Genomic DNA, 14,052 nt, shown 5'->3' on the forward strand with positions numbered 1-14,052 from the left:
TAAATTTAATCTGTTAAGCTACCAAATGTGTAAACATACAGCATTTTGTATAAGCATCACTGTTATTGATGTTAACAGTTGTCGCTGTTTGAAGTATTCTCAGCTGTTGGGTGTACTTTAAAGTACTCGTAACTACTTACAAATTAATAAATGCGTCTCATCCCTAGCATCTAACCTAAAATTGGGCGCGCAGTCGGCTTTCGGCATTTTGCTCGTGCGTAGTTTATTGCGTATTTTTGTTAAACACCGGGCATTGTTTTCATTTACAGTTTGTTAATTTAGTATTTAGTGCAGGGCACATTTAAGATGGTAGATGTTTTGGAGTACAATGACATAAATGCTGAAGTGCGCGGTGTTTTGGTAAGTCTCTGCAATTTGCAACTTTTGTCTGATATTTGTTTTCTCTTCGCCTTTCTTCTAATGTTATTATTTATTTATGCGTATGCAGTCTTCGGGACGCCTGAAGCTCACGGAACAGAACATCATATTCAAGAACACGAAGACGGGCAAAGTTGAGCAGATTGCCGCTGATGACATCGATCTCATCAATTCTCAAAAGTTCGTCGGCACCTGGGGCCTGCGTATATTTACGAAGAGCGGTGCATTGCACCGCTTTAGTGGATTTCGGGACAGCGAACATGAGAAGCTTGGCAAGTACATCAAGGAAGCCTATTCGCAGGAAATGGTGGAGAAGGAGATGTGTGTCAAGGGCTGGAACTGGGGCACAGCACGCTTCATGGGCTCTGTGCTAAGCTTCGACAAGGATACAAAAACCATTTTTGAAGTGCCCTTGTCACATGTTTCACAATGCGTCACGGGCAAGAATGAGGTCACACTGGAATTTCATCAGAACGATGATGCGCCTGTTGGTTTGCTTGAGATGCGCTTCCATATACCAGCTGTCGAGTCAGCGGATGAGGATCCTGTCGACAAATTCCATCAAAATGTTATGAACAAGGCGTCGGTTATATCGGCATCTGGCGAGTCCATTGCCATATTCCGTGAAATACACATTCTGACGCCGCGTGGTCGATACGACATCAAAATCTTCTCCACCTTCTTCCAGCTGCACGGCAAGACATTTGACTACAAAATTCCAATGGACTCAGTGCTGCGTTTGTTCATGCTGCCGCACAAGGATAGCCGCCAAATGTTTTTCGTGCTCTCGCTGGATCCGCCCATTAAGCAAGGTCAGACACGCTATCATTACCTTGTGCTACTCTTTGCTCCCGATGAGGAGACCACCATTGAGTTGCCTTTCAGCGAGGCGGAGCTGCGCGACAAGTATGAAGGCAAACTGGAGAAGGAGCTGTCTGGGCCGGTCTATGAGGTCATGGGCAAGGTGATGAAGGTCCTGATTGGACGCAAGATAACAGGTCCGGGCAATTTTATTGGACATTCTGGAACTGCTGCAGTTGGCTGTTCATTCAAAGCTGCTGCCGGCTATTTGTATCCGCTGGAGCGCGGCTTTATCTACATACACAAGCCGCCACTGCACATACGTTTTGAGGAGATTAGTTCAGTGAACTTCGCGCGCAGCGGCGGCTCGACGCGCTCTTTTGACTTTGAGGTCACTCTCAAAAATGGCACTGTGCACATCTTCTCCTCCATTGAGAAGGAGGAGTATGCCAAGCTGTTTGACTTCATCACACAAAAGAAGCTGCATGTGAGCAACATGGGCAAGGACAAGAGTGGCTATAAGGATGTTGACTTTGGCGATTCTGACAATGAAAACGAACCGGATGCCTATCTGGCACGACTCAAGGCTGAGGCACGCGAGAAGGAGGAGGACGACGAGGATGGCGACGATTCCGATGAGGAGTCCACGGATGAGGACTTCAAGCCAAACGAAAACGAATCGGATGTAGCCGAGGAGTACGACAGTAATGTGCAGAGCGACTCGGACGATGATAGCGATGCCAGCGGCGGCGGCGGTGGCGGTGGCGACAGCGATGGAGCCGCCAAAAAGAAACACAAAGAAAAGAAACGCGAAAAGAAGGAGAAAAAAGAGAAGAAACACAAAGAAAAGGAGCGCACAGTAAGTGAATTAAAATGAAGTCTTGTTAAATGCTATCACTACTAATTCGTTTTGCCCACTCCTCAGAAAAAGACCACCAAGAAGAAGGACAGCGGAAAACCGAAGCGTCCCACGACAGCTTTTATGTTGTGGCTAAACGATACGCGTGAACAGATCAAGCGCGATAATCCAGGAATAAAGGTAACAGAAATCGCTAAGAAGGGCGGCGAAATGTGGAAGGAGTTGAAGGACAAATCCAAGTGGGAAGAGCTCGCCAGTAAGGACAAGCAGCGCTATCAAGATGAGATGCGCAATTACAAACCAGGTTCCGGTGCAGATGCTGGCAGCGACGACGAAGAAGCCCCCAGCAGCAAAGCTCCAAAGAAACGCATCTCTGAACCGTCACCCACGAAAAAGTCAAATACCTCGGGCAGCGGCTTTAAGAGCAAGGAATACATATCTGAAGATGATTCCACCAGCTCGGATGATGGCAAAAAGTCCGGCAATGAGCCAGCCAAAAAGAAGAGCAAATCAAATGATGCAACATCGAAAAAGAAGGCCAAAAAGAGCGAAAGCGAAGCTGAGGCCACCGATGAGGAGAGCAACGATTCTAATGATGATGAGGATGAAGCCAGTGATTAAATAAAATAAAAACATTTCCATACTACCACATACATACTCACACACACATACACACACACATACACACACACATACACACACAAATACACACACATTAACATAGATAACTCTAAGATAACTGTTATAAACAATAGATCGCATGGTCCAGAATCTGTCTTTTCATTAAACGCTTTGTGCCGATAAAATGTATCCAAAACTTCCGTTTGCTAGCCCAATTGTTGACCAATTATTGATGAATTTGTTGCTTATCAGCCGTTGGGTCATTTAGCAATTGAGCTCGTTGTTGTGCTGCATTCAAGCAGAGCGGATATATTCGATATGTCGGCGTATTTTATAAAATAGTTGACAGAATATTTTGCAAATGGCGCTGCTTTGGTTCACGGTGCAGCTGATACTGCTCTGGTTTGCGGTGGAGGCAAGTGCGAGAGAGTGTTTCCTCAACAGTTTTGTTCACTAATTGGCATCCTTCTCAGATCAACGGCTTGGCCAAGTTTACAAACGTCGAGTGCACTAGCCAGGATGCCAATTTAACCATCTTCACTTCCTGTCGCCTTTATGCGGTTAAGCGTGACGTCGTTGAAATGAGCGTGCGAGTAAAGATCATACAGTTTCCAAAAAAGCCAATTGCGGTAAGTCTAGTTTGCATATACACTTAAAAAACTTTAGCTGTCTCCTAACTGACGATTTGACTGACATAAGTTGACTGCCTCAAGTGGACGTTTTGTCAAAACGCTTAGACCAAAGTCCACCTCAACTTTGTGGCAAATGGTGATAAAGGTTTATTCTAGCGTAAAACTTTAATGACAGCTTTTTCCTTTATCATTACACTGGCAATTAATGTTATATATATATATATATATATATATATATATACACTGACGAGCAAAACTGTAACACATGTTCAATGTTCTCACTTCAACGGTCTGTATTATCTTTTATACTTTATGCATGATTATGATCATAGTCTTGTTTTGTTAGTGAAATATTTGGCTCTTTTATTTATAAATTTGAAGACATTTGATTAGCGATAAGAGAAATACAATAGCAAAGAGTAAAAAAAGTCAAATGTTACAGTTTTGCACTCGCAGAGCAAAACCTATTTACTTTTGTTTCAAAGCTTTTTTTACCATTAAAACTTATTTGTTTTTGTTTAAATCGATAAACCTTGATCATTTTAAGTCAATTTGCAAAATAATTATGATGGCTGATGAAAAGAAAAAGGAAATAATCGAATTATTGATAGGGGCGAATCCGTTAGGAAAGTGGCTAATAAATTTGGTGTTAGCCACATGACTGTGCAGTGTTAAAAACAAAAACAGTTCAGAAAACATTAAAATCAATAAAGGAGGCCGACCGCGACTTTTAAGCCAACGTGACACGCGCCACTTGGCTAACTTAGTTACAGGCAATCGCGACTTTACGCCAATAACAGCTGCTAATGTGTTAAATTTAAATGCCAGTGAGTGGACAGTCCGTCGCAGTCTCGGCAGATTGGGGCTTAAGGCCAATGAAAGAAAAAAAAACCATTTCTAGCTAAAAGGCACATTAGTTTGCGTAGAAACTTTGCTATAATGCATGAAAATTGGGATCTAGCTTATTGGCATGCCATAAGTTACAAATAAAAAGCTTAAACAATGCTACAAAAATTTTTTTCAAGTTTATTTGGTCAGACGAAACTAAAATTAATCGTTTTGAGTCAGACAGACGACGTGGTATTGGACTAGGAATCCCACAGTCCAATCGGCAAATACAGTGCGGTGCACGGTGGCGGGTCCATAATGGTTTGGGGCTGTATTTGTACAAATGGAGTTGGGCCCTTAGTGTTAATTGATGGTATAATGCGTAAGGAGCAATACCTAAAAATTTTTCAAGAAAATTTGGGAGGAGTCATTGGCAACATGGGTCTGGCTGTTGAAAATTGCATTTTTCAGCAAGACAATGACCCAAAGCACACATCCCATTTGGCGAAAAATTGGTTATTGAACCAAAAGTCTCAAACTATGAAGTGGCCACCGCAATCTCCAGACATGAATCCCATAGAAAATGTATGGAGCCATCTGAAATCGCAGCTTGCGAAATATGCGGCCCCTCCAAATGGCAGGATGGAGTTATGAGAGAGAACGAAGGACGTTTGGTACTCGATTCCACCTGAAATGGTGCGACGCTACACGCAAAGTATGCCAAACCGTATAAACAACCTCAAAAAATCAAAAGGGCTGTGGACCCGTTATTAAAAAAAATTTAATAAAAATATTTGTTTAAAAATATTTGCAGTGCAAAACTGTAACATTTGACTTTTTTTACTCTTTGCTATTGTATTTCTCTTATTGCTAATCAAATGTCTTCAAATTTATAGATAAAAGAGCCAAATATTTCCCTAACAAAACAAGACTATGATCATTATCATGCATAAAGTAGAAAAGATAATACAGACCGTTGAAGTGAGAACATTGAACGTGTGTTACAGTTTTGCTCGCCAGTGTATATAAGTGCTTAATCAGAATGATCTCGACCTAGCCACAATCCATATAAATACCTACAACATTATAATACCATATTATATATAAGAAGGCTTTGTGTAATTTCTAGCTGCTTATTTTCCATTAAATCATTCACGCTATGCCGAGCACGAATTTTGATAGTATAATTTTAAATCGATTAACAAAACATATATATTGTATATATATAAGCTATAATATATTATATAAGCTAAAATATATTATATATTTTTAAATAGAGCAAAACCTAATGAAAGTTTGTGAACATTTTAAAAAATAGTAGATATTATAATATATTATATATATATATATATATATATATATATATATATATATATATGTATATATATATATATATATATATATATATATATATATATATATTATATATATATATATATTTTTATATATATATTATATAAATTAAAAAATATTGAAAATTGTAAACTTTAATGTTAATTTAATTTTAGTAGGTTGTTCTAGACAGAGATATGTTTAGAGTCTTATCAATGAACTCAGAAGTGCATCAAAGACCCAAACGTTGCCTTGGCGCATAGTTAACTTGTCTGAGTAGGATACGCAGCTTCGACTTCGTAAATAAGAGTAGCCTATTGAGGAATGTTACTCCAAAAAAGCCATACCTAGACTTTAGATTAGCTGAGCGGATACCCTGGAGTATGAATATTAAATATTTTAACTAGAATCTGCTTGTGTCACTGACAACGTATTTGTTAGCATACAAATAGGTAGTCAGGGAATTCTATGTAAGAATACTTTTAATACTCGTTCACAAAGTGAAAGAGTAATGTTGGTTTAGACACTAAACTCAAACCGAAAAAATAATTGTTTAAAATTTCAAGACTCTAGATTCAAAGTCTTGAAATTTGAAACATTTATTTTTTGGTACCTTCGTCTTATGAAGTGTTGAGATTGTCAGATCTTTTGCCAACATTTAAGTTATATTAAGTTAAACTAAAGTTAAAAGTTTAATTTCAACAAAATAGAAAAAATATTCTAATTGAACATTTATTTTGAAACATTATTTCTTTGATATAGAGATTAATTTGAATGCAAAATACAATAATTATTTTTATATATGTCACGTCCGAGTGGATGAAAATCAAAGCCATTAGGTACAACAAAATCTCATAGTGAAGTATTTTATTTTGCAGGTGTTTGACTTTTGACCAGATGTTGAGGGGGTTTCCCTGCACCTTTTAACTTTCCACTTTTCACTTTCACAAACAACGAAATAAGACTCAAAAAATGTTTATTGACGCAGCATTGCGTGCCAATTCGCACGTCGAGTAATAATGTGTGGGCTTGTTTAACAAAGAATTTATTGAAATACAAGTGCCGCTCGATTGTGCTCGAAAGCTGAGAAGCTCTATTAAATGCGACGTCGGATGTCCTTTCGCATGGGCATCGCGTGAGTTTGCATTTCATTGCATTTCATCAAGTCCTCCATGCCTGCAAGAGGATCTTCATACTGACACGACTCGTCATTGGAGATGTCCTGCACGAATGGTGGCCGGTTCTGTGGAATGCGTGGAGCTCTATTTGGCTTATTGGGCAGCTTGGCATTCAGGTCTGGTAGCGACAGATTTGAAAATTTCTTTTGCTCCGCTATCGTTGTGTTTGAGTGTGTGTTGCACATTGGGCCATTGAATGTATCTTCATTCGTATCCCTTTCATGAAACGATGGATTGCTCGCCGCGGCAGCTAAGTCTGCGACGTTCATGTCATTCTGGGCTGGCATCATAGATTGTCTTCTACATAGATGAGTAACGAAAGGCAATACTGTGTCCAAGAAGTGAACGCATAACTTCGTAATGTAGTTTATGGCATCGCCCAGCATATTTCGCTTGCCGTGCATAAGAAAATAATCGATTCGTGGCATGTAGCGTTTCATCAACGGGTTCAGAATCGCATCGAAGACCCAGACGCTGGCCTGGGGTGCCGAGATAACTAGCCAGAGCACAAGCAGCAGCTTTGTCTCCATATACAAGGGCAGCCAGTTGAAGAATGCATCGCCAAACAGCTCGATGATCACGAGCCACGCATAGACAATCCAATATTTGGCCCATTCGATCAACTCGTTCGTGCCAAGTGCCTTGTGGGTGTAGCGGGCGGGCAGAAGTATACCAAAGACAATGATCAAGATTCGCGTTACTATCCCAAAGAAACACATATTTAAAATATATTATATCAAAGTTATCGATTTCAAACGACAGGTAACAAAATAATTTGAATTTTCGTGTTGACTTCTGCACTTAAGTGTAAAACCAATTGATTTTCAAATTTCTTTATTTTCCTATTTTGTTTTGATTATTCGAATTTCGAGCCTACTTATGATCTAAGCTGGAGTCATGAATAAATAATAAATAATTAAAAAAATATATAATAAATAATATAATAAATAAATTGTAAATAAATAATAAATAAATAAATGATAAATAAATAAATAATTAAAAGTAATAAATAAAAATAAAATAAATAATATAAAATATTAATAAGAATATAAATAAGAACAAATAGCCACAAATAAATTGTAATCAAATAAATAATAAGTAAATGAATGATACATAAATAATAAATAAATTAGAAATAAATAAATAATTAGAAATCATAAATAAAAATAAAAAAGAATAAAAAATATTAAATAAGTAAGAACAAATATTGAATAAATAAAATAAATTTATAAGAAATGTTTAAAAATATAAATATTTAAAATTAAATATATATTTTTTGATATTTTAGAAATTTTAATGCTGTTTTTAAAATTATCTTACAACTTTTTCAGATGCGAATTCAGTTGCTGAAGCGTGCCAGCGGCTATAAGCCCTTCCTTTACGACATTAAACACTGCAATATGTGCGAGTATCTGGAGAAACGGAATCATCCATTTGTGAACATTGTCTTCAATAGCTTCGCCAATCATACAAATGTCAACAAGTGTCCCTTGCCTGTGAGTTGTGTAAGCTAAGCCAATGCTTACTCTGCGCATACTTGATATATTTTTCCTTAATATATTTCTTTGCGCCAATCTATAATGTATTTCGATTTCTAGTCTGAGCTGCGTGTGGAGCATTTTCGGTTTCCGGTCAAGTCGCTCGATTTTCTACCTCTGCCTGGCGGCGACTATGCGATCTATTCGACGTTCAGCTTGGACCATCGAGAGCGCGTCTCGCTCAAGGTGTTCTTTTCGCTAACCGAATAAAAATTTGAATGCGCATTTAAATGTAATTAAATTATAATGTGAATATAAATAAATAAATAAACGTGTGCGTAAATGCTTTCAATAAATCGAAAAATTATAATTGAATGCACTGACAGCGCCATAAACTAATTTGCAAATTACATATATGTAAATTGTGAACTCGAAATATGTGAACATTAACGAGAATTGCAATCAAAATATTTTTTTTTAATTTGTAATTATTCTTATTGTTATTGTTATTGTTATTATTGTTTTCACTGATATTTACATTAACGCATATGGGTCACGAAACCAGGTGTGTTTTAATTGGCAATAAATTTGAAAGTTTTATTTGAAAACTTTTCGAATTTGACAATTATATGGAAAATTCCATTTCAAGTGAACCTCGCAAAGGTCATGCAAAACCCAAAACTTTTCTATTATATTAATTCACATGGCTTAGCCTTTAGGCCTTTTGGCGACCCTGCCAATGCTCGGTCATGACATTTGGGCCGGCATTAAAAACCCATCAAGTCTTGTATTGAAATCAAAGACCTTTCAGCGCTGTATCCGATGTCCAGCCAATCAAGCTGCGTGCGCCCCATTCAAACTGAAACGAAAATTAATTGTAATTGTGTCTAATAACTGAAAGATGTTGACGGAAATGGCAACCTCAAGCGCTCAAGCCGACCCAAAGGCTGTCCAACTGACTGCCTGTCTCTCGAAACATAATTACGAAAGGCAATAGATATATATATAATATATATATATATATATATATATATATATATATATATATATATATATATATATATATATATATATATAAATATATATATGAATTCAATTACCAACTTTTTGCATGCATAATGAATTTATGGGTCAATTGCAAAAACTTGAACTCCAAAACTGATTTGTGGGATCCCGCTTAAATGTTATGTTATCTTATGTTATTGAGTCCCCACTGACAGGCAATGTGTTTCGTATGTTGTCAAAAGCGATTGCCTAGGAAGTAATAATACTTATAACAAACGGCCACAGCAACAATCATGCCTCAACAATGCATAAGTGTTGGCAATTAATTTCACATGCAAATTAATGAGTGGCAATTAGCAGCTAAAGACAAAAAGCCCATTTATAATAAGTTTTGTTTGTGTTTTCTCTCATATTCAAAGCTTACAATGAATATATATATATTTAAATATATATATATGTACTATAGATATATATAAATATATATATGTACTATAGATATATATTTTAAGTAATTTTCGCATGCCGTTTTTTCGTGGGACGTCGATGAGCGCTTTATCGCTGATTAACCCAAATTCAAATGAAGTAAAGCATCAAAACAACCAAAGCCACAGCCACAGCCGCAGCCACTGCCAAAGGCTAAGGAACTTCCCTCACAAAGTTATTGACTTTACAACGAGTTGGGTTTAGTAGCCGATGCACGTCAGGCGGTATTAACGTCAACTCTATACACACAGTACAGCTACAGCTTAAATATGTGAGAAATTCCTTTTAGGCATAAGAATGCACACTTTGGCCGTAGCCGACTATACACATACTCTGCAACAGGCTGAAGTTACTTGTGAAACCTTCGAAATTCTAGACATATATATTTCCAACAGAAGTATAAGCACGTGCAGTACTTGGCTGGGCCCACGCTCTGCACCAAGCTGAGCTTGTAGCAGCAGTTGCACTGGGAGTAAGCGACTGATAATATACTCTATAAAACGAGAAAAAATAAAGAGAACTCACAACAGAAATATTCTCAGCTCCTATGTAAAATAGAACCTTAAGCAGTAGCCGACTGGCCATATACTCTGCATTAGGCTGCAGTTAATTGTAGCCATTAGAAATTTATATTTTATATAGATAAATATATAAATATGTACTCTGAGCTGACATGAGCTGTACTCTTAACTTGCTTCAAATATAGAATCATGAGAAGTTGCACATTGAGCTTACATCAGAAACATTCTAAGCAAAACATTGTAACTATATAAACCTTGTGAGCGCCCTACTCGGAATATTATTTCTAGCAAGCTGAATTTACATCAGCAACAAATTATTTTTTATAATTTATATATATATTTTTTTATAGTATATATATATAAAGAAAACCACTAGAAGACTACTATTAACTTTTACTACTACTAATGAAGTCTAGAGCACCACAACTTAAAGCACTGCTAAAAGTCCTCGAAGAAATCTCCAAATACAGCCAGAGACACTTAAGAAGTCAAGAGATTAAAATAACTTGGCTGTCAGCTTATCAGACCTTCCAAAAAGCCAAAAAGATATAGCAAGCGTATAATATATGATCTATAATCTATAAATAATGATTTGAAAATATAATACTATAATGAATACCTTTTCTTTCCTTGAATAAAACTGCATAGATGTAAGTCAAAAAGCCATAAAAACATAGTTATATTTAAAACAAAAATTTGCTTTTATTTATATACTACGCTTAAGTACGTAATCATTGTTATTGATTATTAATATTCGATCAGTATTAATTGTGTGCTAATTGCATTCAAATTGTTGGCATTTTTGGGCAGCATGCGGCCTCCCCTTTTGAACTCATTCATCTCAATTGCAAACCGCAAATGCTGTAAGTTCGTTGCTTCAGTCTTTTGTTTTGTCATCGATCAATTAATCAGCCTTTCGGCAATGACAAATCGCATGCTTAGTTTAACACAAATTGTTGATATTTTCTGCTTTCTTAACAAATTGATTTCTACTTGAGCGACAGCTGCATCTCCGCCTGCTCTACCTGCGCCCGCTTCTCCTGGGTTTTGCTATGATTCAGATTTGTTAGCTGCAGTCTGTGTATGAATGTTGATTTGTTGCTGTGCAGGAAGTTGCTTCCGTATCTCAATATCAATTAATGAATCAAATATGAAACAATAATTAGCTGAATGATTGAACTTTGAGTTTTTTTTTTTTATTTATTTTTAACACTTTCTTGCCCGAGCTGCATACGATTTCTTTAGATCTTATCATGAAGTAACTTTGCAAACATATGTAGTATATGTAAATTGTAGTTTTAATGTAAGCTTAGTTAGTTAGATAAGGTAATAATTTTTAAAAAAATATATATGCATAAATTTAGGCACTCGAAGTGAACCTTTAAAAAAAAAAAAAACAAAATTAATTTTTTTTCTTTTCAAACTACAAAATCTATGAAAATGAATCAGTTTTCTTTGGCTCGATATGATATTTTTTGGCATGACTAGCTCTCGATGTATATTCCAAAAATTCTGCAATGAGTTTCTTACCTTTTGTCTTTAGAGCAGAATTTATTGGCAGCTGAATGAATGTTATTCGACGTCATTTGGCTTAATGCCTTCAAGAGTCGAATTGCCATATTCTAGAGATGCTCCGGACTAACAAAGTTTTAGCAAGCTGCATGTCTCTGGTTCCATACATAGCGCCATCAAATGTGATTTGCCTTCTTCATAAATAATAAGAAGCTTAGTAAGTTTAAGCTGGAATAGATTCAGTTAATATTATTATTTAATACTATGTATTTATAATATTTAGCTTAGAGAACATCCAGCCAGCGCGAATTGTCATTGTTCACTGATCTCAAGCAGATTACTGGCTAAATATTTCACAATTGATTTTTGTATTTTAATGAATCTGCGTCGAGCACTTAAGCGTGTTTCATCTAATGGGCTCGAGCTGCTAACCAATAATCTAGAGCGTGTTTCCTTTCGCCAGCCAGGAGAGCCGCAACCGTCGCGTCGACTTGTCTCGCTGACTTATGAATATTTATAGATTATTGGCTCGAACGATCAGTGACTGAGCGAGCGGGCGAGCGAGCGAGCGCGTGAGTGAGAGACCCAGTTTATGGGTCAGATTCCGTGCTGTGGCTGCAACCGCAACGGTTTCTGGCCGCTGTTATTGGCCCGTCCGTTGGGATTGGGACAACTGGTAGCCGGTTCGCACGACATAATAATGGCAATAATGCCTATAATATAGTCGACTACGAGCCAATATTTTGTAAAATGCTGCAATTTTCAACTTGTCGCTTTAATTTGAATTCGATTTTATTTTTCAACTATTTTTAATTTTTTTTTTTGAAATTTATTCACATTTCTTCAGTTAGGCCATAATTTGGCTTGATTTTATATTCATATTTATATTTGCTACAATTTTGTTTTAAAGTTTTTAAAACCCGTTTAGTTGTTGTATTTCATATACAAATTTATTGCATCATTGAAATGAGCCAAGTTTGTTTCGTAAATGTGGTTGGCGGAATTAGTTAATTTCATTGTTGTCAGTTGTTTGTTTGTTTCGATTTCCACTTTTTAAATCGAAAATCGAAATTTTGAAAATTATGCAAATGTTTATTGATTTTCTTCGTTGCTTCACGTTTTCCTTTTATAGAAATCTGTAAAGAGCCATCCATATATATGCCCCTATCTTACTGTCTTTTTGTGCTTTACGACACTTTGACGCCTCGTAAAACGACTATTTACCATTAACGATTGCACGATGCTTATAAAATGATAAATTGAATATGACGAATTGATCTTCTTGTCGGGTCTCTCGCTCTGCGGCGCAGCAGGCCAATGACATTGACCTTTCCCACAGACGTGAATTAATGTGGGACAGAATATTTGGCTTATTTATGGCCAACAATAAATACAAAATTTGAAATGGTTCAAGCAGATCTTATCTATTAACTAAACTAATTTTAACGGCATTAAAAATAAAACATATTTCTAAACTAGTTCAGAACTTAATATTATCAGTCAGCTAGACTAACTTGAGATTTTATTGTTCTGCTTTGAATTGAGCTTTAACTTAAATTTATGTATTTTTGGCAGTTGTTGATGCATTTTGGAAATGTTCTACTTTGGTTTATTATTGTCAAGTCATTTTTGGTTATCTTTCTCACTCTTTAAATGCCTGAAGATATCTTCATTTTATTACAAAATCATATACTAGCTGTGTAACCAATATACCCACTTTTATTTCATAAATGAGTATAAATAACTGCAGAGCAATTTCAACTGAATTCTTGTTGCTATATTCCAAACAAAATCTGAAACGTTTTGGCTGCTAAATTCCAGATCATTTGTGAAGTTTGCCCTAATCAAAAAAGTATTTTCTGAAATGACAGTTAAATTAAGAACAAATCAAGCTGAGCACAAAACACATCAGTAAAATTATTGTCGAATTCATAAAACAGTCGATCGATGGGGGGGCAGCCAGAAATGAAGTCAATAATTAAATGTAATGCCAATGCGCTGGCATTTCTGGCTGGCTGGCTGGCTGGTTGGTGAGAAAGCGACGAAAAGTGCCAATAAACACAGCAGATTTAAGACAATGTAAACAAATGCAAAGTAATTAACACGAAATTCACATAAAAATAATGGCTTCAACTGGGGAGACAAACGGTGGCAGCAGCAATGAAACCTGTTGCAGCCAGAGCAGCACATGGAGAAAAATACCGCAGCTCATTAATAGATTTTCTATCGCAGCTGGGGCCAAATGCCGCTTGAAGCGCTTTGCTGCCAAGCAACACGTGTAATGACACCGATACGTTGCTGATATCAATCTAATTCGTTTATATAACATTTGATTTCATGCGAACTCAAACGGCAAATGGGGTCAGACAGCTTCTCTCCATCTCCATCTCCATCTCCATCTCTCTCTCTTGCTGGTTGACTCAC

At 36.6% G+C, this 14,052-nt stretch overlaps 3 protein-coding genes across 3 annotated transcripts; 2 read left to right on the top strand and 1 right to left on the bottom strand.

The window, feature by feature from the left end:
- Window positions 1-156: 156 nt before the first annotated feature.
- LOC111601238 (FACT complex subunit Ssrp1) lies at window positions 157-2,696 on the top strand. Its single transcript, XM_023317736.2, has 3 exons — window positions 157-360; window positions 449-2,038; window positions 2,105-2,696. Exons 1-3 carry the CDS (start codon window positions 307-309, stop codon window positions 2,657-2,659), a joined length of 2,199 nt encoding a protein of 732 aa, XP_023173504.1. The 5' UTR covers window positions 157-306; the 3' UTR covers window positions 2,660-2,696.
- On the top strand, window positions 2,696-8,377 carry LOC111601240. The gene is made up of 4 exons (XM_023317738.2): window positions 2,696-3,074; window positions 3,133-3,288; window positions 7,961-8,125; window positions 8,228-8,377. The coding sequence occupies exons 1-4, from the start codon at window positions 3,021-3,023 to the stop codon at window positions 8,375-8,377; spliced, it is 525 nt and encodes a 174-aa protein (XP_023173506.2). The 5' UTR covers window positions 2,696-3,020.
- LOC111601239 (receptor expression-enhancing protein 2) lies at window positions 6,411-7,495 on the bottom strand. The gene has a single exon (XM_023317737.2). It carries the CDS (start codon window positions 7,346-7,348, stop codon window positions 6,548-6,550), a length of 801 nt encoding a protein of 266 aa, XP_023173505.2. The 5' UTR covers window positions 7,349-7,495; the 3' UTR covers window positions 6,411-6,547.
- Window positions 8,378-14,052: the final 5,675 nt, after the last annotated feature.

Source organism: Drosophila hydei, unplaced genomic scaffold (assembly GCF_003285905.1).
Source record: "Drosophila hydei strain 15085-1641.00,03,60 unplaced genomic scaffold, DhydRS2 tig00000060-arrow-pilon, whole genome shotgun sequence".
NCBI classification, from domain to species: Eukaryota; Metazoa; Arthropoda; class Insecta; order Diptera; family Drosophilidae; genus Drosophila; species Drosophila hydei.